The sequence below is a fragment of the Phodopus roborovskii genome, unplaced genomic scaffold (assembly GCF_943737965.1).
Source record: "Phodopus roborovskii unplaced genomic scaffold, PHOROB, whole genome shotgun sequence".
NCBI lineage: Eukaryota > Metazoa > Chordata > Mammalia > Rodentia > Cricetidae > Phodopus > Phodopus roborovskii.
Genome location: NW_026126460.1, coordinates 5,788,310 through 5,815,800, shown reverse-complemented (window position 1 = coordinate 5,815,800; position 27,491 = coordinate 5,788,310). Strand labels below are relative to the sequence as shown.

Here is a 27,491-nt window from a genome sequence, read left to right as displayed (position 1 = left end):
AGGACATTTTCACCAAATACAGAATTCTGAGTTGACTGCAGTACAAAAGTTCTGTACCACTTCCTCCGGTCACCATGGATACCGAGGAGAAATAATAGAGTGTACTTAGAAGCGTTCTTCCTTGCAAAGCAGGCACTGACCTTTTCTCTGGCTGCTTTCAGGATAGAATAGTTTTGTGTTTAGTTTTTTTGAAACTGAACCGTGCTTTATCATGGAAAGATTTTTTTGGTTTTACCCAGTTTGGTGGTCACTGAGCTTCTTAAATCTGTGGGTTCAAATTTTCTTCGTAGTTTGGGTAATATTCAACCATTACTTTTCAAATATTTGATTTCAGTGACACAAATATTAGAGTCCCTTTACTTTGTCACATGGTTTAGGAGACCCCGTTTTTTCCTTGTCTATTCATTACCATTTTCAGATTGGTGTATTTGTCTGAAGGGATTCTATCTCCCTAGGCTTCTCTCCTTAGGGTCCTTTGGCTTTCATGAGACTGTTTTTCCATAGCTTCAGAATTAATTATGCAAATGGCAGGGCATCTTTTCATGTAGTCTTGACTGTTGGGAAACGAAGGGAAAATGAGAAATACCTGTGTTCTCAAGCTCATAGCACCCAATTGACCAGGAGCAGTTAGGAAATAGTATTGGAAATGTGACAAGGCACCAAACCCGCTAAGTCAAGAAGAACAGAGTGGAGGAATTAAGAGAAAGGAGAGTGTGGTGAGGGTCAGAGTCTCCCAGAAATCTAACAAATAAAAAGCCATAGTTTGCCTTTGCAGTGGGAGTGGGGTCTCTCTGCCTGTGGGTGTTTTGGGATTTCTGCCCTGTCTAGAACCAGCACTGGCACACGTGAGGCTCACGATGGCGGTGACTCTGAAAGCCACCTGCTAATGCCACCCTTTACTGTATCCCGAGTCTCTGCTCACTCTGCTTTCCTCTCTACCCTTTAGGGACTTCTGTCAGTGTGTAAAGTGTGTGTGTGTGTGTGTGTGTGTGTGTGTGTGTGTGTGAGTGAGAGAGAGAGAGAGAGAGAGAGAGAGAGAGAATGTTGAATGGATTTATTGGGGGACAATATCCAAGAAATAGAAATGAATTATGGGATATTCATGTAGAAAAGAACACCCTATTATCTAGAGAACAAAGGGAAAGTCGGGGTTTGTTGGTGAGGAAAAGATTATCCAAGTTTCTTCTTAGGAAGGCCCAGTGATGTTGGCAGCATCACTAGCAGAGCATGGACACATTGTGACTGGCATGTGCCACGGTTTGGTAGATAAGAATTAGAATAGGGGAGTTAACAATTAGGTTCATCACTTTGGGTTGGGCGTGGGAGATGGTTTTGGAATACATATAACAGAGACTATTTTCCCCAATGGACTTTTGATGGCATTTTTATTGGCATCTTAAGTCCCTTTACATTTAAGGTTCTGGTGACTAGACGTATTTAGTGGGAGGAATGGGGGGTGGGGACACACAATATTCCATCTCATCTTGGAACTAGAAGTCTCCTGTCACAGAATTTTGACTCTAGAAGCACAGATCTCCTTCCTTAGGGCTCTAGCTTCACACACTGAGAGACGTGAGAGCCCCTCTACCCCTCTGCTTTCCATGTGGAGCTGAATGTAGTTGTTTGTCACCTTCCCTGTGGGGCTTCTCTGTCTACAGCTCACTGGTTGAGTTTCCGTATCATGAGACAAAGGGAGTGGGTGGGAGACACTGCCTGTTTTTTTCTGTCAGCTTGTGACTTCTAAGTATTTTCTCGTACCAGGTGAAATACATATAGGCGGTCAGGAACATTTTTATATGGAAACCCAAAGCATGCTTGTTGTCCCCAAAGGAGAGGATGGAGAAATTGATGTCTACGTGTCCACACAGTTTCCCAGATACATTCAGGTAACATGGGGTCTCTGTGGGTGAGAGGGTGCGGCTAAATGACTTCAAAATATACCAAGAACGTAACAGGCAAAACCACATATATGTACTAATATATAAATAAAATTTAATATAACAGGTATATAGTTTCCTAACTCAGAAGAGTGTTTTTGTTAAAGTAGAGAGAAGTCTTTGTGGATCCATATCTTTAAAAATCAGTTATGCAACCAGTAGGCATCTTTTGATATTCTCCGGGCTGTTGAGAAACAAGGGAAATGAGAAAGGCCTGTGCTATCAAGCTGATCGTACTTAATTGAATGGAAACAGTTAAGAAGCAGCATTGGAAAAGAAGTAGGAAGGCATTAAGTCCACTAAGCCAAAAAGAACATGAGTGGAGAATTTAAGAGAAAGAGTGTGGTGAGGCCAGAATCACCCAGGAAATCCTACAAATAAGAAGCTTTAATTTGCCTTTGTAGTGGAGGATGTTTTGGAATTAGAGGCTATCCCTGGCAGTTCTGCAGTAAAACACTACTCATTCATTCACCCACCTGTCTTTTCTGAAATCAGTGATTGCTTATGTCCATGACCCAGGCAACTCAAAGGCAAGGGAGGAAATGATGCCTTCCTGAACTGGTCTAAGCATCGAACTAAAAATCAGGGAACAAAGTAAAGGTATCTGGAAACAGGGGAGGTACCAAGGACCAAAGGAGGAGGATGCGTGGATGTGAACAGGGACACTGGGGAAGGTCGGGCGCCAAGAGGGACCAGATCACTGCTGTTCCTCAGCTCTTCGCTCCATTCCCTGTGTGACAATGGGCCATTTATCTCGGGCTCCCACTTAAAAACAAACAAACACAAACAACCAATTGTTAAGACAAAATAATCTATAAATATTAGGAGGACCAAAACAGGACCCCCACATCCTGTGAAAACCGATGGGTCAGCAGTATTCACAGACACAGTAAGGATGTTAAATATAGAGACAGGCATTCTCTGCAAAATTAGTGTGAGAAGGATATTTTGGCTGTGGTTCTATCAGGCACAGAACTCTCTCGCTGCTATAGAAATAACTAGGCAATATCAACTGTGTTTTTGGCAATGTCATTCTAGCCAAATATGCACAGGCATGGTTGTAGGTGATGGTAAAGGTATTGGACATTTTCCTCTCTGTCATTTACTATCACCACATGAACCTCAGGGCTTGTGTATCATACTGAACATTATGAAATCTAATTTTGTAATGGTTGTGATCCTCAGGGAATAGGCTTCCTGTTTAGCTTGTTAATATTACAGGGATGGTCTGCTGAAGATGGGCCAGAATAATGAAAACTGGTATTGTCCACAGGAAGTAGTTGCCTCTACCTTGAAGCTCTCAGCCAACAAGGTCATGTGTCATGTCAGGCGTGTTGGTGGGGCATTTGGAGGAAAGGTGGGCAAAACCTGCATCATGGCAGCCATCACTGCATTTGCTGCCAGCAAGTAAGTGGGGGAAAACTGTTAAAGAAACTGAAATGAAATCTTAATAATGGCACTTGTAATGAGAAAGATTCCCCATTAAGTATATAAGATCACACATGACAAACCAATATACCAAAAGTTGCCAGCTCATGAAAATTCTTTTTTTTTATTGTTGTTGTTGTTGTTAAGGTCCATAAGAACCAAAATAAGCATCGATTACTGAAAAAATATGGTGAAAGCCATTGTAAAAATAATATATTTGAGCTGGGTGCTGGTGGCCAACACCTGTAATCCCAGCACTAGGAAAGCAGAGGCAGGTGGATCTCTGTGTGTTCAAGCTCAGCCTGGTCTACAGAATGAAATTCCAGGACAACCAAGGCTACATAGAAAAACCCTATCTAATCACACACACACACACACACACACACACACACACACACACACACACACAAACTAATAAGAATCAATGAGATATTATAATACTTGGAAAGTCAACAGAAACAGGTCCTGAGTGGGTGGGGTTACTTGTCCCAAGCATTGAGAGTCTGTGCTGTCTGCTTATAGATCAGATATGTAACCTGCTTCATCTCCCAATATCAACCAGCCTTCCTTTCTCTCCCTCTCCCCTTCACCCTGTGTGTTTGTCTTCCTTTCTCTTTCTTTTCTCTCTCTTGCAGTAAGTACATACTTTCTGGGTTAAACTTTCACTTCTTTGTCAACTGTTTTTTCAAGGAGGATCTCAGATCCTAACCACAGGAAATTACCTTCCAGTTGTACTCTCACCACAGAATAAAGCTGGCTCGCTTGCTTGCTTGTCTCACTCTTCCTTCTTTTCTGTCTTAGACATGGTCGTGCAGTCCGCTGCGTTCTGGAAAGGGGAGAAGACATGTTAATAACTGGAGGCCGCCACCCTTACCTTGGGAAGTATAAAGTGAGCAGAGGAAAAGGGTGTGGGAAGGGTTTGTGCTGCAAAGAGAAAAGTCTATGAACGCACATGGCAGCGTTTGGCTGCTGTGATGGGGGAAGAAAAAGGGCATCGACAGATGTGTCTTCGTCAGGGTGTCTACTGCTGCAATGGAATGCCATGACCAGTCACCCACATTTCCATGTTACAGCCCAGCGTTGAAAACAGTTAGGGTAGACACTCAAGCAGGGCAAGATCCTGGAGGCAGGAGCTGATGCAGAGGCCAGGAAGGGATGGTTTGCTCCCCGTGCTTTCTCAGCCTGCTTTCTTACAGTACCCAGGACCATCAGCCCAGAGGTGGCACCACCCACAATGGGCTGGACCCTCTCCCATCAACCACTAGTGATCACCAATGCCCTCCACTTTGCTACAGCCCAATCTTAGAGTGACACTTTCTCAATTGAAGTTCCCTCCTCTCAGATGACTCTAGCTGGTGTCAACTGGACATAAAAACAGCCAGGACAGCAGAGTAGTCTGTTTTTGTTCTCTTGTGCTCCAGTTTAGTTACCACCCTGTTCAATGAGATTCCTGCTTTGCTCAGAGATGTCAGCTAGAGAGAGAACCAGCTAGCATCGTGCACTGCAGATTGTGTAATTGGAAAACCTGTGACTGTGTATGTTCATGAAAGTAGATCTGATAACCATTCTTTTCACACATGAAAGGTAAAAGTAGAATAATTCCTGTAACAATAGGGCTATATGAAATTGCAATTATTTGCAAATGGTTCCTCATTTTTTAAATATATCAAGCATATCTTGAAAAACCGTGACACAGAAATTCCTAGAATAGTTTCTATAGTAGAAAATAATTACCTTTTTTTCCTTTTAAAAGACTATTTTACATTTTAAAGTTGTTTGACTACTTTACCAAATAACCAACATCTCTCAGGATCTTAAACCTTTATTATGTTCTTTCTCATTTAGCCAATAGCCTTGTAGCCTGTATAGATTTGGGGAGGCAGGATTTGCTCCAATCATTCAGGGACTTGTTTATCTAATGGCACTTTACCACATTAGACTGCACTGTCAAATGTGTTAACAACGAGGTGCATACGATTATTTCAATTCACATTTAAATGAACAAAATACAATTAAACTAAGGTTATGTTCTATACTTGTGTTAACTATTTCAAGTACACAGTGACCACCTTTAGTTATTGACTACCATATTGTACATGTAAACAAAGAAAATTGTCATTGTCCCTGAGGGTTATGCTGGAAACCTGTGCAGGGATTCCACAGAGCCATCTACCTTGCAATATGCAAAGGTATACTCATGTACAGTATATATCAAGGGCCAAACCCATAAGTGGTGGACTTTGCTTCTGTCCAGCCATCTTTGAGTCTGACTATGGCTGACCCAGCTGTGGGGATGGCTAGGAAATGGGGGAGGTTCGGAGCTTCAGAATAACAACTTTAATCTTGACTTCACACAGAACACTAAGATTGAGTAATTGTTGGTAAGTTCCATGATGTAAGTGGGTTGAGTACTTACAGGAGGCTCTTGGGACTGCTGCAGAGAGGATGGCCTGAGGGTGTCAGTATGGAGCAGGTGGCAGTAGCAGGCAGGATGAATGCAGACAGGAAGCAGTTGAGTCAAGACATGGTTGTAGAATACTGAACAGATGAGTTCCAGAGCTTATCTCTATACTATAAAATAGTATCTGTTGAAAACCTTAGCACCACATGATGAATAAGGTAACAGAACACAGTGTAGAGATTTCTATGGAGGAAATCTGGAGGCAGTGAACTTTCTGGATGGAATGATGATCTTGTTTGTGTATGCGTGGGGAGAATGAAAACAGGACATTGAAACAGAATTGTGCTTCACCTAAGTGTGGACCGTGGTTACAGAGGCCATCACCATGGCAGTGATGGTCAGGGATGGAGAGTCGTGTGAGGACAGGAAATCAGATTAATATGCATATAGTAATATTGAGCACTTGCTTTGTGTTGACCATCTGCCTCTACTTCTGCCTATCACCTGATTTATTTCCATTTCAAAGATAGCTAGAGAGCTCACATACTATACAATTTACTTTTCATGTGGCTGTGAGAAAACACCCAGAAAACCTTAAAGGAATAAGGATTCATTTTGATTTGTAGTTGGTGGGTACCACCCATCATGGCAAGGAGAAGCTCAAAGCAGCTGCTCACATTGCGTTGCAGTCAATAAGAAGAAAGCTATGAGAACTGTGGTCAGCTACTGGTCTCTTTTCATTCAGTCTAGGACTGAGCCAAGGGAATGGTGCCACCCCCTGTTTGGGTTGATCTTCCTACTTCAGTTAACCCAGTCAAGAAGATCCCTCCCAGGGATGTCCAGAAACCTGTCTCCTAGCCAGTTCTATATCTGTTGCGCTGATAATTAACACTAACTACCACATAGCATTTTCCCAGGAGCACTAAGCCAGCTCTATATCCAAGAAGCAGCTGTGAGATCTGAGTCCATGAAGCTTTTTAAAAGTATGACTATGTCAACTTTCTATAGACTTGACCTCCCTAGCCAGCATCAACAGTCAGTTCTCTCCTGCTCCAGGTTGGATTCATGAACGATGGCAGAATCTTGGCCCTGGACATGGAGCACTACTGCAATGCAGGGAGCTCCCTGGATGAGTCATTATGGGTAAGTGTGTTAAGGAAGTTTTCTTTCTCCAAGAATGTTTCATACAATGTTTCCACTCAGGAACTATTCACTCTTTACCCAACACTTAATGACAGTACAGAGACTCTCACTGCAGGAAAGCATGGATTCTCACTGCAAAGCACAAGTGGATCCCAGAGACCTTGGCCAAGCGTGCATCTGTGTTTCCCCTCTATGCTTCCCACACTACATGTGAGCAGTAGACTAGGCTTCCCCAGCTTTGGCCCTGTGGATATTTTCAATTGTGTAACTCTTCATGGGGCTACCTGTGCATTATAAGCTAGTCACAAGCATCCTTGACCTGTGGACATCATTGGTATGCTACTTCCCAGTCTTAGCAGCCACACCTATTTCTAGACATTGCTAAAAACCCACATTTGGTGGAAGGAAGGATTTCCTCTCTTTGAGTAGATGTTCATTAAAGCAGATACCAGAACTCCTTTGAAAATTTCTACACTGTTGAAAGCTAGTCTTTTAAGAAGAAAGAAACATCTATACTGTCTCATTCCATAGGCCCACTATTTAGAATCTATAAACATATCCAAGACTTTGGAAATAGTTGGAAATTGAAAAAACACATTTTCTCTAAAGTGTGAAAATGAAAAGTAGTAATTGGGAAGAATTCAAATCATTTAAGAATATTTTATAGCAAGGATATATTTACTGGCAATGTCATGTCTTTGGGCGTTTTTGCTGATCTGTGAAGAGGGGGACTATTTCCAGCCTGGTTTCATTGTGAGGTGTCTGCATGGTGGGACATGCACAGAAGGCCACACTCTCTCACATCCATTCTGGGTTTCTCCAGGTGATAGAAATGGCACTTCTGAAGATGGACAATGGTTACAAGTTTCCCAACCTTCGCTGCCGGGGCTGGGCCTGCAAAACCAACCTTCCATCCAACACGGCTTTCCGTGGGTTTGGTTTTCCTCAGGCAGGGCTGGTCATCGAAGTCTGTATCACAGAAGTTGCAGTCAAGTGTGGGCTGCCCCCTGAGCAGGTAACTCTAGTCTCCTGTATAAAAGATGCTGACTATCTGAGACCACAATGCTTGGGATCAGTCAGGTTAAACAATAGTGAGGTGATCCAGAGATTAAATATTTGCCTGAGTTTGCCCAGTCAACTACTAAATAAAGTCAGTATTCAAGTTTAGTGAACTTATCTTACCAGTGCTCCACCTTATAAAAACAGAAAAACACTATTTTTAAGATCATGAATTGGATTTTCACCTGGTTATTGAAGAGTTCCCATTAGTTGGAATTGTATTACAATTGTGTATTGCTATAACAAAATGTTGGAAGCTTATGTATGTATGTATGTATGTATGTATGTATTTATAGGTACACACATATCTATGTCTATATCTATGTGGTCTGTTTCACTCAGACTTTAGATGTCTAAGAGCATGATGCTGGTATCAGTTTGGTTCTGATGATTGCACAGCAATTGACATTGCAGGATCTTACCCAGTGGGTTCACATGGCAGAACAAGAGGTTAGACAAAGGTTTAGCAATCAAACTCACTCTGTCAGTAATTCAGTCTTGTGGGAAGTAACCAGGATCTCATGAGAACTACTAAGTCTCTAGATAGGACACCACTTCCCACCTGGCTTCACCTCTGTCCTGAGAAGCTCACCTCACATGTCCCTTTCCTTGGGAGATAAATCACACATAAACTTGGTGTAGTTACACACAACAGTGTAACCATCACTGAGGCCTGCCAACTCCCTTTCATTGTTCCCCTAACATCTGAGTCAGCTGTCACAAAGTGTCTTCAGTCCAGAGGAACAGCCTTGAGGCTGCACAGGGCTTGTAAGCATTGGTGGGAACTGAGATTTTTCCATCTGAGGACATTAGGCAGAAACAAAACAAAACAACAACAACAATAAAAAACAAACAAACAAACAAAAAACCCTTAACACACTGTCTTGATGATTCCTTTCTTGATTCTTCTTGCTTTTGTGCTCTTTCTGCATTCTAGCTGCATCTTTACTCTTGATGTTTCTCTTTTAACTCGCTCACTCTTGATGTTGTCTTCCCAAGCCCATTTTAGCTGCTTCTTCCTCTTCTGTTCTTTTTCTTACACCTCATATACCACCAACAAGATGTTTCAGGCAACATAGGGGATGCACAGGGGTTACATTCCAATTCTCAAGTGAATGAACACACGTAAAAGATTAAAAACAGAGTCATTCCACTAACTCACATGCAATAAGTCTAAGTAACTTATCACAGAGCAAGGAAGTAGTAACTATTTCATTGGGAAGCTAGGAATTGTGGTTGTAACGAAAGAAGCAATCACTTTATTATCTGTCTTTAGAGGTAATTTTATAAAGAATTTTAATGGAGTTTTAACCTAAGCTAATGAAGAGCACAAGGAAAATGATAATATTGTGCATGTATATCCTATATAACCATTTTGAACTAACACCCTGTAATCAGGGCTAATACTTTCCAGATTCTCTTTGGGTCCCATAGGTGCATAGAGAGTGCCAGGTATAGGATAAAGAGACTTTGGGGTGTCATAAATCCTCTAATTCAGGCTTATGACAACAAATCTTTTAGTATCAGCTCAATTCAGCACTCCCAAGAAACTGTGACACCCTAGCATTTTAAATATTAAAATGAACTTTCTGCCCTGTGTGTAACCCATGACCACAAAAAAGACACTTGTATTACTATCTCAGGGCTATAAAGTCAAATAATTTTCTGTTGTCCTGACCAGCCAGAACTTCTCTCCCCCGCTGTGTTTCTGAATGAAAGTTATACCTGTTTCAACACCTCAGTTCTCTGCTCCCTGTCACCTGCACAAATCCAGGACCCAGCACTTCTATACATAAGAAACAGTCAGCTGAACTTTGAGTCTTTAGGATACATACCCTTATGAGAAAATGGAGGTAAGGAATCTGTGCAGAAAATTAATCACTGTCCTAGGTTATCAACCAGACCGACCAAGAAAAGTGTGTGAAGCAACCAGGCTGTTTTGCTATTTCAGTCCTAGCCCAACAAATCACACAGCTCAGCTATATGGCCTTCTGAACTTTAGATTGTTATTCTGGGGGTAATTATCTTAAAAACCATTAACAAGATATCTGGACTAACCTAAAGTTATTTTAAAGCTTTGCTTCTGGTAATGGTGCACACCAAAATCTGTGATTGGGTCTTTTCAGCATTAAGAGAATCAGAGCCAGCCTGGCCCTAAACCTCATAGCCTTTCTTTACCAGGTTCACCCATCAGAGTTTTCTTCCGGGTGGGCTGCCACCTTGAAGGTGAATTGGCAATTGCTGTACCTAGTATATAGCCACCTGCCACAAGGTTTGTTATTTCGGGTATTAAACTTTCACCTGTTGAGTTTTTATATCTCAGCTTCAAATTCATAAATTAGCGAAGATAATTCTCTTCTACTCACACACATACACACACACACACACACACACACACACACACACACACACACACACACCAGGACTGTTCCCAGTCATTTACAGTCCTCACTTAGGCACTTATGCAGATGGACCTCACACAGAACTGCCCCTGACAAGCACACTAATTTGCCCCCTGCTTGCTGGTGGAGGCTTAGAGAGCCCAAGCCCTCAGTTCATCTGCATTCCCCCCTTGCCATCTTCTTCATGTCTCTTAAGCTTGTAGGGACCCTTGTCCCCCTCTTTCTGGCCTTCTGACCACAGCCTCTGTCCTTGTTATGTTGGTAGCAGGAGGGAGAGGGAATTACACAAGGACATCCCTTCTTGTTCAGAATGGACTCTTAAAATCTGCTTTCCCTCAAATGGCATGTTGCATAAAGTTCCACTTTCCCACTTACAGGGATCAGAGCAATTGCTAGTGGGGTGGCTGGTGTGTGTGTGTGTGTGTGTGTGTGTGTGTGTGTGTGTGTGTGTGTGTGTTTATAATGGCCTCTGTCTGCTTGCTGGCCATAACTGTGAGGTTCTCTCAATTACAAATATAAGGCTGAGGGTCTTAGCAGCCAGTTCTGGGAAGACAGTAACAGTCTACTCAGGGCACCAACTTCTGGGGACAGAATCTGCTCATTTGTGGTTCCCTGCATAAGACATCCCTGTGACTGAGCATGTCAACATTTCATCATGGACAGTGGAAAGAGCTCATGAGGCTTCACCCTGCCTTGAAGGACTAAAGTCTGTTAATGGTTGCTGTCAGCAGGGCATGCCACTTTCTTCAGTGGTGGAACCACTGGTCAGTAGTTCATGCTTCATAAAATGGCCTTCCAACCTTGTCTACTCAGGCAACTCTAAAATTCTATACAGTTGTTCAGTCACACAAAAAATGTACAAGTCTGGAAGCTTAGGTAGTAGAAAGGTTTCAGTGGAACCCACATAATAAACTTAACTGAACAAAGGGGGAGCTCATATACCCCACTCTGACAGCTGGGAAACCAGAATAGGACCAACCCAGGCCCCCTGAACATGGATGTTAGTTGGGAAGACTGGGCAGTCTATGGGGCCTCAAGAGTGGATCAATATTCATCCCGAGTATACAAATGGACTTTGGGAACCCATCTCATAAGGAGGGACACTCTCTCAGCTTAGACACATGGGGGGAGGGCCTAGGCCCTGCCCCAAATGATATGACAGACTTTGAAGACTCCTCATGGAAGGCCTCACCCTCCCTGGGGAGCAGAAAGGGAATGGGTTGAGGTTTGGTGGGGGTGATAGGGGAGGATGGGAGGGAGAGGGAAATAGGCTTGACATGCAAAACAACCATGTTTCAAATTTAAATTAAAAAAGGGGAGAGATAAAGGGTTCAGTGGAATGGGGGTGGGTGGGATGAAACTCTCAGGAAGAATTCACAAAGCAACCTCATTTGCCATTCCACTTAGCCATCAGTTATATTTAAACAAATGTCCCTGTTGGATAGCCTTGGGAATAAGTGGTTCTGTTTCACCAAGGGCATCTAAATAACCCAGGTTGCACAGCCCAGGCATCTTTCAACAGGTGCCCAAAATACAAGAACTGAGAATCAGGAATGTACCCGGACCACACTGTGACACCTGAGAATAGATGTCAAGGGCTCCGTCCTGTAAACTTGCTCAAGAACAGCATGCAAACAAGAGAGTCTAGCATAGTTAAGGGGTTCTGAGGGGAGGATGAGGACGATGTCATGCCTTGAGAAGGGCTTTAGTAACAAGGAGGCAGAACTGGGCTCAGCCAAGTAGGAGGGGCAGAAGTGGATGAAGAAGACAGCGGATGGACAAGATTATGTCTTCTGGGTTTCCCTCACATTTTAATCTCCTTTCCTTTCATAGGTTCGAACCGTCAATATGTACAAGCAAATCGATTATACTCCCTACAATCAGAAGATCAATGGGAAGATCCTCACTGAGTGCTGGAGAGAATGCATGGCCAAGTCTTCCTACTCCATGAGGAAAACAGCTGTCAGGAAATTCAATGCAGAGAATTCCTGGAAGAAGAGAGGGCTGGCCATGATCCCCCTGAAGTTTCCTGTGGGTATCGGCTCAGTATCCATGGGACAGGTCAGTTCTTGAAACACAGTTTGAATGTCACCTGGCAGGGGCTTGGGAGACAAAGGTGCTGAGGATTAGTCATATGATGGCACTGCCCAACTGTCAAACCCCGCCCAGGTGTGCTTAGCAAAGCCTGCACTACCCTGGGACACAAGAACTTGTCTGCTTCTGCCCCCACTGTGGGGAGAAACATCTTGGTGGGACATGGGGGACCGTTGATTTACTCCTGACTGGTGCTAAGCAGCTGAGATAATTGCCCACAGTCCTGGAAGTTCATCTGACCAGTAAGAGACTCACTGTCCAGGCACTGTGACTCAGAGTTTCAAGACAAAAACATTAGAAATGGGAAATTATAGGCCCATAGGTGCCCTTCTTCCTCACAAGGTAAGGGTCCATTACACATGGAAAAGTAAATTATTTAACCTTTTAAATGCAATTTTGTAACTGTCAAGAGGGAAGACTGGGAAATGTTGCTTGTCATGGTTCCTTATCTGACTAATAAGTCTTTGCTTAGCTACTAAACCTCATCCTACCCTCTGGCAAACCTACAAAAGTTGTGTCCTCATTTTCAGTATAAGAACACTGAAATTTGGGGTTTCGAACACCTACCCCCTTCCCCACAGCTGGTGGAATCTTGGCCAAGGCTGACACTGGTGTGCAGGCAGCTCTGGGGACTGTAGCCTCAGAGCACCCTTTGATGGAAGTGAGGCAGGAGTCAGCTGACCTGAGGAGAGAGGAGGCAAGGCCAGCACTGCAGCTTGGTCCTTAGAGCTGTGAAGAGGCCTCCATGGACACCCTTGCTTTAAAGCTATGCTTAGGGCTGTGGAGACTGGGATCTGTCACACAGCATACTTGCTGGAAGGCAAGTCCTGAAAGGCTGTGTTCTGCAGACAGCAGCTAGAGGAGGGGAGCAGGGATGAGTCTGGAAGCCCCTCCACACAAGGCCTGAACTGGTGGCTTTGTCTAACGGGGCTTGATTTCATCTAGATGGTGATCCCCTCTGTCTTCTGTCTTCTGTTTGTCTTCTGTCAGGAGACACAGGGGGCTAGCAATCTGTTTCATGAGATGTTGTTTACTAAGTAGAGGCATTTAAAGACATGTATATCCAGGATTCCAACCCCATTCTGGGCAGAGCAGCATTCAGGTTTCTGTGTAGAGACCCTTTGTTGAAAATGCAAATGTACACATGTATAGGTTGAAGGGGAAGGGCATAAGAGTCTGCACACATGTTCTAATAGTTTGAGGTCATCCAGGTAGGGAGAAACAGCTTCGTGACCTGAGCATGCCTAACTCTGGATCCCTGTCTTCACTGCCCCATACTGCCTACCCTGGCAGAAGCAGCTCTCACCCAGCTGCTCAGGGGTTCAAATGATTCTTTCATGTCTAGACTGTGTACCCTGAAGGATGCAGGTGGCATCTAGTTAACCTCTGCATTTCCAGGGCTTATTTCAGAGGAATACGGTAGAGTTCCAGATAAGGCATGGCTGCAGTATTTGGGGACTCAAGATTAGCGCTAATTCTCACCAAGTGGATAAACTTCTCTCCACACTTTGGAGAAGCATCTGGCTCAGTACTCTAGTTGGGCTGGTTTTGTAACTGGAGCTTTGGGACTTCTCTTTTGTGATGCTAACATTGAGTCTTGTATTGTATTGTGTCATTTACCAGAGCCAAATTTGACCCTTTTTGTGGTCTGAGTTTGTAACACACCATGGAACTAATTATTCAGCAGACTCTGATACAAATGCTGCCCTAGACCTGCAGGGAGAATGCTCTCACCAGCAGGGTCATACAATGGAGAGCACATGATATCCAGTGCAATTGTAGTTTAGTTACACATACTAAGTTCATGTATGTATCCCACTCTCATTCACCAGAGCCACCAAGGCAAAATACTAAAGCTAAAGATTATGGAATAGACCAAATTACAGTGCTCTTGCTAATTCATGTGTCAAACATGAGTCCTAGGACATCTGAGACATTATGTCCAATATGAAGGGACCGCTCAGGATCCATTCTTACCTGAGCACTGTGAAAGGTAGAGACCAAAGCCCAGAGAGTCTGCTCCATCTGCCAGCCCAGTGCAGGCAGCCAGCTCTGGGTTCTCAGAAGAGGATACCTCTCTTTATGTTTGATTCAGGATGACATGCCAGGATCATGTAAATTCAATCTTTCCCATCTCTGCATGGTCCTTATGTACACCAATGTAACCTGACATTCTAAGACATTCTAAGACTGTCTGTTTGGGCATTGAGTGGCTTTGCCCTCAGACACAGGCTATCCTAATTTTGTCAAGACATCACTAGTTTCCACCTGTTGACCAGGATAATGGAGATCCAGACTTCTGTAGACCTGTGCTAAGATGGTTTAGGTCAGTGGTTCTCAGCTTGTGAGGGTAACCTCTATGAGGGTTACATATTAGATTTTTACATTGCCATTTATGATAGTAGGCAAACTATAGTTGTGAAATAGCAAGCAAATAATTTTATAAATTGGGGTCACAACAAAATGAAGAACTGTATTAAAGGTTTGCAACATTAGAAACCTTTGCAACATTAGAACCACTGATGTAGGGTGATTATAGGTCATTTTTTAGCCAAGCAATGAATGAGTCTCTGTGCACCTGATTTGGATTTGCATTTGGGGATATCACCATGCAACACTTGCCCTGCCGTTCCTCTGACCCTGGGTGGGATATGTATGTACTGGTGCGTATATATATATACATATATATATGTATATATATATATGTACCGATGCATATATATATATATATATATATATATATATATATATGGGCAGGGTCTGGAGGAGGGGTGGAAAGTGTTTTAGTTGCAGTGATATGTCCTGACAGGGATCAGAGCCTTTTCTCATTGATTTCTTTTCAACCCTTCTCAGGCAGCTGCCCTGGTTCACATTTATCTCGATGGCTCTGCACTGGTCACTCATGGAGGGATCGAGATAGGGCAGGGTGTCCACACTAAACTGATTCAGGTAAGAATATGCACCCTGGATTCTGTTATGTCCTAATGTGTTTATGAGAGAAGACAGCGAGCATATTTCTCTGTCCCAAAATAAAAGGGTAGGATACTGTAAATTTGACAGCTTAAGCATTAATCTATTAGCAGGAAGTGATAAACAAGTCAGTTTTATTACTGAACCCCAGGAAAGCATGTGCCAAAAGATGGGTTTGTTTTATTGCTTAAGAGGGCTTCGTGTTTGATTTCTGCTTTCATTGGATACATAGACGATTGATTTGTTCTCTCCAGAGTGTTTGCTGGGAGGTGAAAAGGTGTACAAATTCTGGTGGATTGTAATTTTTCTTGTCCTTTTTATATTAAGGGCTCTGAACAATCAATAACATATCTCTATCCAGTGCTTATTAGCAATTCTGTGTTAGGGTCCTTCTATTTTTGTCTGATTTTCTTACTATAAATTGCTAAGATGTTGCTGGTGTAATTTTGTTGATTATCAGGGTTTTTCAACTAATCTTACAAAGAGTGAGCACTACTTTGTGTCACTGTAAATTCTTCACAATTGCCAGGCATGGTGAACTGGCCTACAATCCCAGCACTCGGGAGACTAAGGCAGGAGGATCAAACTCAGGCCAGAATCGGCCACACAGAGACATCCTATTTCAAAAACAAAACAGACGAAGACATTCTTAACAGTCATGATTTTAATGGCTGCAGGGGAATGCATTTGTAATTAACGCTACCCCAGCTATTAAACTATTCAATGAATCTTTCTTATTGTTTTCTTATACTACCTCCCCGTTGAGGACTTAGTGGATCATAGGTTATAGTATTTGGAATTATAGACACATTACTAAATTGTTTTCCATAAAGTATCTGTTGCATTGTGCCCTTAACTAACACTAAATTTGAAGAATTTTTGAAATAATTTGACAATTTGCCAGGTGAATGAAAGCAACTCAAGTGATGTAATTTTTTTTGTTTGTTTGTTTGTTTGCTTGCTTGTGTATTTATTTATTTTTAATTATAGGGACTGGGGATGTGTAGGATTTCTAGTTTGGTTATTTGTTTTTGTTTTCATGCTGCTGAGATCTTCTAGTTCTGCTTTTCAGTGAGGTTTCCGTGTTTTCCTTCTTGCACCAAAGATCTTAAGTTGAGAGCCAGTAACTTTGTCTGGATGCTTTCTCAGAGCCTCCTGTTACAGAAGGCTCAGGATGCTGTGACTGTGGACAAATTGTGGACAAACTCTATCAAGCATACTACTAGCCAGAGACGAAGTTTGAATCAACTAACATGATTTTCTCCAGCGCTAAAAGTATGGACCAAAGCAACCTCCAAGCCCCATGTTGGTTCTCAGCTCCTGCATCATCCCCGCCTCTGTGATGCACGTGTTCTTAAGGACATGGCCTTCCTGAGAGGTGCTCATTTCCTCCACTGTAGTCAGAGCTGTGCATGGAAACCAGACAGCTCCTGCTAAAATTTTCCTCTTTGCTAGAATATTGCAAAGTGTGGTGGTGAGAGTAGCTCAACAGTGTTGATTTCGTTCATACAGAGATGTGGATGAAGCTTTTCCCCATGCACTAGTGTGGATCCATTCCCTGATGTTATGTCAATGACAAAAGCAATGGAAACAAATGTTTAAAATTTGGAGTTCACACTAGCTACGAGGATTTTAGAAGACAGGGTTTTTTGTACCTGAAGGAGTTCATGGTTCAGCTTCTTCATTCTTGTCATGCATATAAGGGCTGCACACATGTGCTATGACAGCCAGGCATGTGCACAGGTGGTCAACTAACCAAAGGGTTTGAAAAGAAACTTATGTTCCTTCTTCTAGGTGGTGAGCCGAGAATTAAAGATGCCGATGTCCAGTATCCACTTGCGTGGGACAAGCACAGAAACCGTCCCTAACTCAAATCCCTCTGGAGGGTCTGTGGTGGCAGATATAAATGGGTTTGCAGTAAAGGTAAAGCCTGCTTAAGTTGTACCATTCATTAATCTTTCAGGCCAAATCCATAGCTTGAGATCAGAAGCATTGTTCTGATCTCACTTCTCCTCAGTCCAGGGCAGGGCAGGGCAGGCACACAGACCCAGCAGGTGACCCAGCACCCAGAAGTTCTGTGCCTGCTGCTTCACTGGGAGCAAACCTCTTAATTCCACCCTACCCCCCATCCCCGCACCCCAGTGACTTCCCCCTTCTGTGTTCAGTCACACTCCTACCTCTTACCAGAGCCTCACCATCCCAGTTTCATTGCCTTTCGCTCTGGCTTCTTGATACCCGAACAAATGTGCCCAGAAAGTTAATGTTCTGCAACCAGTGGCTGGCGGTGTGCAATAGACCTTGTGTTGGGTCTTGACAAAGCATAGTGTGTAAGGCAATTGTCTTAGTCCAGTGCATGTCTGACAGGCTCACACTACAACAACCTTACATGAAACCTTGCATGCCATCCTCTACTTCACTGATACCCTATGTTTCTTTGTTCCTATGTATCGCCGAGGTAACTGTGTGGGATGATGTACCATGTTGTTTAGACATTGATGTTTTTACAAAATGATTAGAATTGTCACTTAAAATCACCTACAGGATGCCTGCCAGACTCTTCTGAAGCGCCTCGAACCCATCATCAACAAGAATCCTCGTGGAACTTGGAAGGATTGGGTGAGACTCACTGGCTCTCTATGATTTATCATAGAAACTACCAAAAGAGAGGAGAGGGAAGAGAAATAAGTGTGAATTATGTTTATTCAAAAGCCCTGTCATTGCATAATCACAACTAAATGCCCTTCTGCACGTGTTATGCGGAGGTCCACGTGCACTGGGAGAAGTGGTGTACCCGGGGATGTTTCTAATACAGAGAAAAGTGGTGTCCATGCAACAACTCCTGCACTATGCTCCAGCCTGTGGAACCTAGGTGCTTTCTGGATGACAGCTGTGTGTTCTTCTCCTTGGATTTGCTCTTCCTACAATAGAAAAACAATGCTGGCTAGCAGCATTCTGGGAAGCTCAGGTGGTCATTCATTTGGAGATGGGAAACCAGAGGCTGGAGAGATGCCTCAGAGGTTAGGAAGAATTGTTGCTCTTCCAAAGAATCTGGGTTCAATTCTCAGCAGCCACATGGAAGCTAACAACTGTGTGTAACTCCAGTTCCAAATTATTTAACGGCCCCTTTCTATAGGTAGTGCTCACAAAGTCACACCTGCATAGAAAGTACCCATATGCATAGGAATAAAATAATTTATGAAAAACACACAGGAAACTAAACATAGGGGTATGTTCTATTCAAGTCATAGACACCAATGGACTAGAAACATCCACCTTCTTCCTTGATACCCTGGCAGTCTAAATGCAGAAGACAGATATTCTGTAGTCAACAAGCTAACTTAAAAATAGCAGATAGTTAATTGTGAGATTGTGTCGAGAGGACCTTCATGAACCCCTGGCATAGCTGCCGTGCCAACTGCTCTAGATTATTAGTTCTGCAACGTCAAAGCACAGGTTTGGCAAAGTATTGTGTAGAGTTCTTCTTTGAAAGACTCCAGGGCTGAGGAAGCTCAGTATGAGCATGTGTTCTTAGAATGCTGGAGGGTCTATTCATCCCTCTGTATCTCACCCAAAGGCTCCTGATATTGCTTAAAGGCTCATTATGTAATTAATAAATATGGATAAGCTGGGTGGTGGTGGTACATGCCTTAATCACAGCACTTGAAAAGCAGAGGTAGGCTGATGCCCGCGTTTGAGGCCAGCCTGGTCTAGAAAATGAGTTCCAGGACAGATAGAACTACTCAGAGAACCCCTGTATGAAAAATTAATAATTTTATCGCTATTATTATTATTATGGAATATGAAACTTCTAAATCTGTTTTGGGCATAGATATTTTTCCCCTGCCTGGTATTGCATGAGCCCAGAGAGGTTAAAAATGGCTGTGTGGAGAAAGTTGCATCCAGATGTAAATCACGAAAACCCCTCCTTTGTCATCCATTGCAAGTTGCTGCATTGAGCCAGCATTCTTCCATAATGCTGCATCTTCCCCATCTCTCTTGAATCTTTTGACCTAACCCTTGTTAGGAAGTGTTAGGAAGTGGCACAATTTAGGAAAAGCAACTCTCTCAACTGAAATTGTTATAGATAAACAACATAAAATTAAACATCGAACTATTGTGTCCAAATTCGGCCATGTTAATAGCCCAAGTCTTTCCAGATGACTGAATGGATCTCTTCATAAGGAGGGTGTGGGTGGGCATTATAGTTTAGTTTATAAGCATAACATATCAGGGCAGCATTTATTACAACCATATGCACGGAGCAAATGCTTCTATGCACACAATGAGCCGTGAATGTTCATGTAGCTGGAGACTGTGACAGCAAAGGTTCATCGTGGGCTTTCCTTGTTACTGCTATACTTATCACACAGTACAGATGAAACTAAGTGCTGAGCATCTCTCGAGAATCTGTCTTATGTCATGTTCTGCTGGTCCCTCACAGGCGCAGACTGCTTTTGACCAGAGCATCAACCTCTCGGCTATTGGCTATTTCAGGTAAAATATCCCTTTGATCCTATGTCATGGACAATACCAGCATGAGCTTGAGGGAGAATTTCAGTTCTATGTGCAATTTTGGCCCCCAGCCTGACTCACTCCCTTCAGTTAGCCTGCTGTTGGAATAAACCTGTATCTGCTGGTTGATCCAGGTATCCAGAAGACCTGTTATGGAGAAAATGGTTCACACGGGTGAACTTGACTTGAGTGCTGATTCAGGTCATACTGTGGCCATGATGTGGCTTTCTGGGAACTAGTGCTTGTAATCCACAGCTGTATAGCCTTTTGTTGAAAATGTAATTCATCCCTAAAGTTAAGAAATAAGGGTCAGGTGAAAGGTAAACCCAAACTATGATAGGCACCTCTAAGGGGATCTGACTAACTGTGGAGCCCTGAGAACCACAGCCTCTAGGGAATCACTTGTGGAATGTTTTCATGGAGAGTGAATGCTGAGACAGTGCAGGGTCTTAGCTCATGTTCTCATCTGCCTGACTCCTACTGGCTATCAGGAATAGACAGGAAGTGTTTTTCAAGGCCACCTTCAGGCTGGGGAAACAGAGGAGACTGGGGATAGAATGTAGCAGGTTGCTGGCCTAGACTTCTTTTACCCTTGATATCCATGGGGAGTTCTTACAGAAGAGTGAGGGATGGAACACACATAGAGCCCGCTGGTAGTGCCAGTTCTTGGGAGCCATCCAGCCTGCTTCCTCACACTCAACACTGAATCCTGGACCAGAGGGATATAAAGCAGGCAGACAAGCCCCCTTGAAACTGTGTTTGGCTTAAGATGCAGGTTGAACCCCAGTCAGATGACTATAGAAGAGGTGTTTCTTGGTCACATGTATGGGGACTTTTTTCTGTGCTGTACACCTATAGTCCTCTGAGTGGCTTAGCTCCCTTTGGGCTGGTTTAATCACTGTCTGTGATTGCAGGACTTGATCACTCACAGTGCTTCTCAACAATTGTTTCTTTCAGGGGTTATGAGTCAGACATGAACTGGGAGAAAGGGGAAGGCCATCCCTTTGCATATTATGTGTATGGAGCTGCCTGCTCAGAGGTTGAAATAGATTGCCTGACTGGAGACCACAAGGTTAGTCCCACCTGGAAATGACTTCTGACTGTACTTGTGAGATGCTTCAACTTCACACATGCTGCCTACCAGAAGCAGTCGGGTGTGTGAGAGCTGCACCATGAATTTTCCCTAAGGATGATCTCTCTGTATTACTAGAACAAAGCAAAACTCATTGCTTGCCTCAGTGGTATAACGTCTTCTGTGGAAAACAATAATCCTTCTGTTTAAGTGTTCTCTTTTTACAATTTTAACTGCAAATAGAAAAGAAACCACTTTTGTACAGCCTGATGAGGGCTTCCATGTAGACTGAACTCTTATGAGAAGTGTCTTAGTATGATGTTCTTGAAGGACACCATAGGTGTCCATAACTTGTTAACAAGGACCAAGGGCCATCTCAGGAACGCAGTGACCTATAGTCCCTCTTTTTGAATAGCTGAAGTGTCATAATATATTTTGGGGGTGTATGTATTCACACTCATTTCCATACATGCACAACAATGTCAAGGTCATGGCTTCCTTGCTTGTACATGGCCTTTGGTGGTACAGAAAACACTCTTCGCCACTATATAGTTAATGATCACAGATACATCAAATGTGTTTGCAGTAGCCTTCACAAATGCCATGTGACTAAGATATTACTTTAGTGATAATCTACCCTAAATCCTACCAGAAGCAAACACCAGCTTGTGATATTTCCAAATACATTTTGTGTCTCCAGCTTGAGACTGTTATCATATTAATTTTTTAGATGTGTTCTTACCATGTATTTTTTAAGTATAGTTAGCCTTATCTGTGAAATTTAAGAGCCTTTTGAATAGAATTCCTAGAATATTTAATTTTCTGGATTCTGTCACAGATTGTGTCTCTTTGGGGAACATGGGACTGAGGTTAAGGACTTGGAGTGATACTACAAGCATGACTCTTGGGTTAGAGTAGCTCTCCCACTCTATGCTGAGGGTTCTCTAGTTTCCCTCAAATAAGTTATTGGAATCATCTGTTTAGATTTTCTAAATGTCTTGGCCTTGTTAAGAGCTAAGAAAACTAACCAGGTGTTGTTTCAGGGTTTTGTTGCTTATTTGTTTGTTTGTTTGTTTGAGTGTAATTGGACCTTTCTTGCCTCATTTATGCTTTTGATGCAGGGTCATAAGCTGCTACACACTCAGAGTTACCAAATGTAGACCTGGGACTGTGGCTCTGAGGTTGTTGTGTCACACCAGTGACAATTAAAGACATGGGCTGTTGTGCAAAGCAGAAGCAAGCTTTACAAAAAGAATTACAGCACAGTGGGGAATTGAGGCATAGTGAGAGGCTCTTCAGAGTGGAGGAGTCTCCAAGAGGGAAAAAAACAAAACAAAACAAAACACAGACTTCCTTGGCAAGAGGTTTTTACAAAGTCCTAGTAGAGAGTGGAGGAAGTCTGGGTAACTGCTATGAGATTGTTAGCTATCTGTGCGTATCATAGGCTGAGCCAGTGGAAGGTCCCCACACACTCTTGAATGTCCTTCTAGCTCAACCAGGCAGATGTCCATGAGGTATCCTCCCAGTTAGGGCTGTTAAAGGCAACACTCACCTCTGTCTATCTCTGATACATGCTTTGCACCTTCGGGCCTTCACTTTCTGCTACCAGTTATCCCTGACTGGCATTCCATGGCCAACGTTACAGGTGACTTGCTGGGTGTTAACTAGAGTGTGTTCCATTCTATTATATTTCCATGACCAGCTTGCAGCTCTACACAACAGAGTTCAGTTCCTTCCTACTACCTGGGTGAGGTGGCAGTCTTCTTCACCACCCAGGCCAGCATGGTGGTGCAAGTTTTAATCAATGGGGAAGAGGGGGCAGGAGAATCAGAAGATGAAGGTCATCCTTGGCTACATGTCATATTCAAAGCCAGCCTGGGCTACATCACACCCTATCTCAAAACTGAAAGTTTTCAGATAATAAAATTTGCCATGCAAGAAAATTTTTGTTGCTTCTTTATCATGAATCAACTTGGTCAGTACAAACATAGCCTTTGTCCCATACCAGGCATGAAGTGTTTCTCATCTTCTTCTCTGTGTTATGTGCATCAACATTTTTTTTTTTTTTGCTAGACTCTCAGAACAGACATTGTGTTGGATGTTGGCCATAGCATTAACCCAGCCCTTGACATAGGTCAGGTATGTGTAACTATTTTGCTTTGTTTCCTGTTTGTGGGACATAAACTGCTGTGAGGTCTGAAGAGGAGCCATTCACTTGCTGCTCACCTGAGAACCTTACCCTACTAGGCTGTGTCTGTTTGAGGTCAGTCAGGGAAGGGTTTCATCTGCCTCATTAGTGGAAAACATGATGGTTATGTGGACAGGCCCTGTGAGGACTCATCTGGAGTTATCATTGCAATGGCTAAGCCAAGACTAAAGCTCCTCTGACTTGGGGTCTAGCACTGAACGGAACATATAGAAATGATTTTAGATGGGCTCCTGGTGACACTCTCCCAGATGCCCTGGAAGACCCTTGAACTGCCGTTCTCAAGGGCAGACAGGCAGCATGCAGTAGGAAGGCTCTCGAGTTCTCTGCCACATAGGTAGTCATTCCTTCCTTTCTCTCAGATTGAAGGCGCGTTTATTCAAGGAATGGGACTCTACACCATAGAGGAGCTGAATTACTCTCCCCAGGGCGTTCTGTACAGTCGTGGCCCAAGCCAGTACAAAATCCCTGCCATCTGTGACATCCCCACAGAGATGCACATTTCGTTTATGCCCCCATCTGAGCACTCGAACACTCTGTATTCATCTAAGGTAAGCTCCACTCCACGACCAAGTCCGTGCTTACTTGATGTCAGTAGGGTGGACAGACATTGGTCTGCTTGGTTGTTCCATGCCTTTACTGAGATTACAGGAGGATTCTTCTAATTATAAAGTAACTTAACGACATGGTAAAATGCTTCAAATATTCCCAATCTGCCTAACATGAACTATCAGATCCTATTTAGCTTTTTATATTGCAATAATCACCTTCACGCCTCTATGTGCTTGATCTATTTGAAATAATTTAATAAGCTAAAATTATAAGCGGTTAAATTATTTTCCAATAACAATTTACTTATGTGGCCTATAGATTATATATGTATATAATTATTATATACTGCATGTATATACATATTCATGTATGAATGTTTGTTCAGAGAAGGAGGGGCAGTTTGTGTCATAACACACATATGTCATTTCTCTCAAGGGTCTGGGAGAGTCTGGGTTGTTCCTGGGATGCTCGGTATTTTTTGCCATCCGTGATGCAGTGAATGCAGCACGAGAGGAGAGAGGCATCCATGGACCACTGAAGCTTAACAGTCCACTGACTCCAGAGAAGATCCGAATGGCCTGTGAAGATAAGTTCACAAAAATGGTATGTTACCCTCAAGAGAAAACGGTAAAATTCCTCATTTCTTTCCCCTGGCTCTATGGCCAAGTTTCTTTAGTCCAGTGCTGTATTTTTTCCATAGAAATAAACTGCACAGGAACTCCTCAGGGTCCCCTTGAACTTGTGCCCCTTGGCTGTGTCTTTTCATCAGCCTGGCCTTGCTTGGTTTCCTGTGTGCTCAGGTCATTATCACTTGAGGGGAACTGAAGGTTCCTTCTCTCAGTTTTGTTCCCCTGCCTCAGGCCTAGGAGTTCAAGGGCTACAGCCTGATCCTGGGACACCCAGCCAAGAATCAAGGTCACTCTGCTGTGTTCCCAGTGTCACCTACACAGGCACTGGCAGTGTGAGGGAAAGGACCCTCCCACAGTATTGTTACTGCTGAGCACACACTCCGTGTCTCTGTGAGTCTGTACAGCAGCACGATTTCTGATCTGTGATTGTAAGGGCAGCCATGCCCCTCAGTTACCTCTCTAGCTACAAGACAAGTTCCCTTCTCTTATGGGGGTGTCCCTCCTACACTCCCTCCCCACAGGCTCTGCAGAGGATCCCGGACCTCACAGAGAGAAACAGACACTGACTCTGTTTCCATGTGGAGTTGAAAGCTCTGCCTCCCTCTGCTAGACCCTCTCCAGGAACCTCTACATTACATGATGTTATTCTCTGATCTCATTGGCCCCCAAGCCTGTGGTGGTTTGATCTTCATCATCTTCTGCTGTTTTTAACCTAAGTTACAGACATGTTTCTGAGTTAGAAACATCGAAATTTGTCTCTTTCTTTGCAGATTCCTAGAGATGTACCTGGATCCTTTGTTCCTTGGAGCACACCTGTGTGAGCCAAATGAGAACTTCTGGAGGGACTGGATCAGATCCACTGCAGTAAGCACCTCCCAATTCGTCTGCTGGAATATGCTAACTATGAAAGCCAGATTTTCACAGCCCGGAATCATCCACAGCATCATTTTTCATGAAGCTGATTTCACAGTCAGGAATCATTCACAGCATTGCTTTTCAAGGAAGTTTCTGTTCAGGGTACCCCAGACATACCTAACCAATTGTAAATCATATTTTAAATTGCAAATACATATTAAAATGTTTCCTCTGAGGTGGTTTCATTCATTCATTGTTCTGTCCCTTGGATCCATCCAGCTAAATATGACATCTTTTCTGTGTCTCACTTTTGTTTTATATACACCACCCAGAGTTATACTATCTACTGCATGATGATTTTATAGATAATTTCTTTCCTGTTGTAAACTGTAAATTCATTTCTTTCATTGTCCCTGAGAGCAATCATCCCTACTTTTCCTATCAGGACAGGTTTTGTAAAGAGTCTCTGGGACCACAGGGGTCAGGAAAGACAAATGATCTTCATCAAAACTACAAAGGTAGGAAACAGCATTTCCAGTGCCGTCTGTTACTGTTATCAATACCATCACCAAAAGCAACTTGGGAAGAGAGGGTTTTTTGACTTACATGTCCCGATCACAACTGATCATTAAGGGCAGTAAGGGGCAAGAACGCAAGCTGGAGTGGAGACAGAAGCCATGGAAGAGTGCTGCTTACTGGCTTGCTCTCCATGGCTTGCTCAGCCTGCTGTCTTAATCGCCCCAGGGACACAAGCACAGGAGTGGCCCTGCCACACTGGACTATGTCAATCATCAGTCATGAATATGCCCCACAGCCTTGTCTGCAGACCAATCTGATGGTGGCATTTTCTCAGCTGTTTGTTCCTCCCAGATGAAGCCAAGGTGTGTCTTACTGACAAAACAAACAACAACCAGCAAGAACCCTAAGAGAATCAACTTCCAAGCTGTGGATTTCATCTCAGACATTTCTCCAGCACCTGTGGAGAGAAACAGACAACTTGAGGAAGTTGTGACTGGCAGTCTGTAGAGCTGGGGACAAGGACTTGACCTTTCAATCTGAATGAATGCAGGGAACAGAAGTAACATGAAGCATCCTTCCATGTTAAGAGATCTTACTGAAGTCTGTTGTGTCAGGTGGCTGAGGACAGGATAAACAGGCAGGGATAGTTCTCTGATTTCTCCCTGGCAGCTGCCTCCCTTGTGGCCCTTTGCTGGTGTTTCCTGCAGCCCAAACCTCCAAGTGAAGTGTGGGTCTCCTGAGGTGGATCCTTCTTTCTCCTCATCCTGCTTGCTGGCAGGAATTTGTTCTCTATACCAGACAGACCTCACACTCATGGGGAATTTTGCCTTTTACCACTAAGTGCTAGCATCACAAGCACATGCCACAATTTGCTCCAAATCTTCCCTTTGGTTTGGACTTGGCTGTCTCAGACCCCTAGGCCTCATTTGTCCCAAACAGACCTCCTAATAGTAGAAGTGTATCTGGATTGCTAGCCAGAAACAGAGAAAAAGAATTGCCTGATTCTTTGCAGGCGTGACAGCCTGTCAGTCCCCCTCAGAAACAGTTCTTAATGACCTCACTGTTTATTCTGCTCCTGTTACTGCAAGCCACCTGTATTTGCCTCTGGGTATTGCAAGAGTTGCCTCTTGTTTTCTTGCATTCATTTTTCTTTTCTTTCTTATATATATATATATATATATATATATATATATATTTATTTTGCTTCCCTTCCAAATTGTTCTTCACATTGAAGCCATATTTTTGTATGGCTCAAGATCCACATCTTTATCCATTCTGCACACATGCACATGCTGTGCTCTTATCTATTAACCTCCAGTGCATCCTATTCACCTCAATAGAATCATATCCTGATCCCTAAGGTGCATATGTGCAGTATGTGAGTTAGCCCCTGTCTATCTGCCCAACCTTGTCTTAGGATCCCCAATTCTGTCATGGATTCCTGTATCCTGTCCCTCATTTTGGAGACGATGCTGCCTCTTTCCTCTTCCTGGAAAATGGTCTCATATGCCTGACTGCCTGCCTCTCTGCAGTGATGCTTGTTAGGACTCAAGTCCTGAGATATGAGAAGGATGGATGCAGACATGCAGCCATTCCAGAGTAAAGTAGAATAGGGAATGGAAGGAGGAGGCAGGAAGTGAGGAAGTAAGCAGACCCCAGATATACACCACCCCATGTCAGCATCTCTCCCTAAGCTCACACACAAGCTCACA

At 43.3% G+C, this 27,491-nt stretch overlaps 1 protein-coding gene across 1 annotated transcript in view; it reads left to right on the top strand.

The window, feature by feature from the left end:
- Positions 1-25,484, top strand: part of LOC127226327 (aldehyde oxidase 1) — a 56,831-nt gene extending 31,347 nt beyond the window's left edge. The window contains exons 21-35 of the mRNA XM_051190251.1: positions 1,762-1,886; positions 3,211-3,344; positions 4,167-4,254; positions 6,823-6,909; positions 7,733-7,924; positions 12,204-12,431; positions 15,318-15,413; positions 17,229-17,357; positions 17,976-18,050; positions 19,876-19,928; positions 20,904-21,018; positions 23,092-23,157; positions 23,587-23,775; positions 24,212-24,379; positions 25,176-25,484. Of these exons, the coding sequence (XP_051046208.1) occupies positions 1,762-1,886; positions 3,211-3,344; positions 4,167-4,254; positions 6,823-6,909; positions 7,733-7,924; positions 12,204-12,431; positions 15,318-15,413; positions 17,229-17,357; positions 17,976-18,050; positions 19,876-19,928; positions 20,904-21,018; positions 23,092-23,157; positions 23,587-23,775; positions 24,212-24,379; positions 25,176-25,226 (1,796 nt within the window). The 3' untranslated portion in view covers positions 25,227-25,484. The remainder of the gene's footprint in view (positions 1-1,761; positions 1,887-3,210; positions 3,345-4,166; positions 4,255-6,822; positions 6,910-7,732; positions 7,925-12,203; positions 12,432-15,317; positions 15,414-17,228; positions 17,358-17,975; positions 18,051-19,875; positions 19,929-20,903; positions 21,019-23,091; positions 23,158-23,586; positions 23,776-24,211; positions 24,380-25,175) is intronic.
- Positions 25,485-27,491: the final 2,007 nt, after the last annotated feature.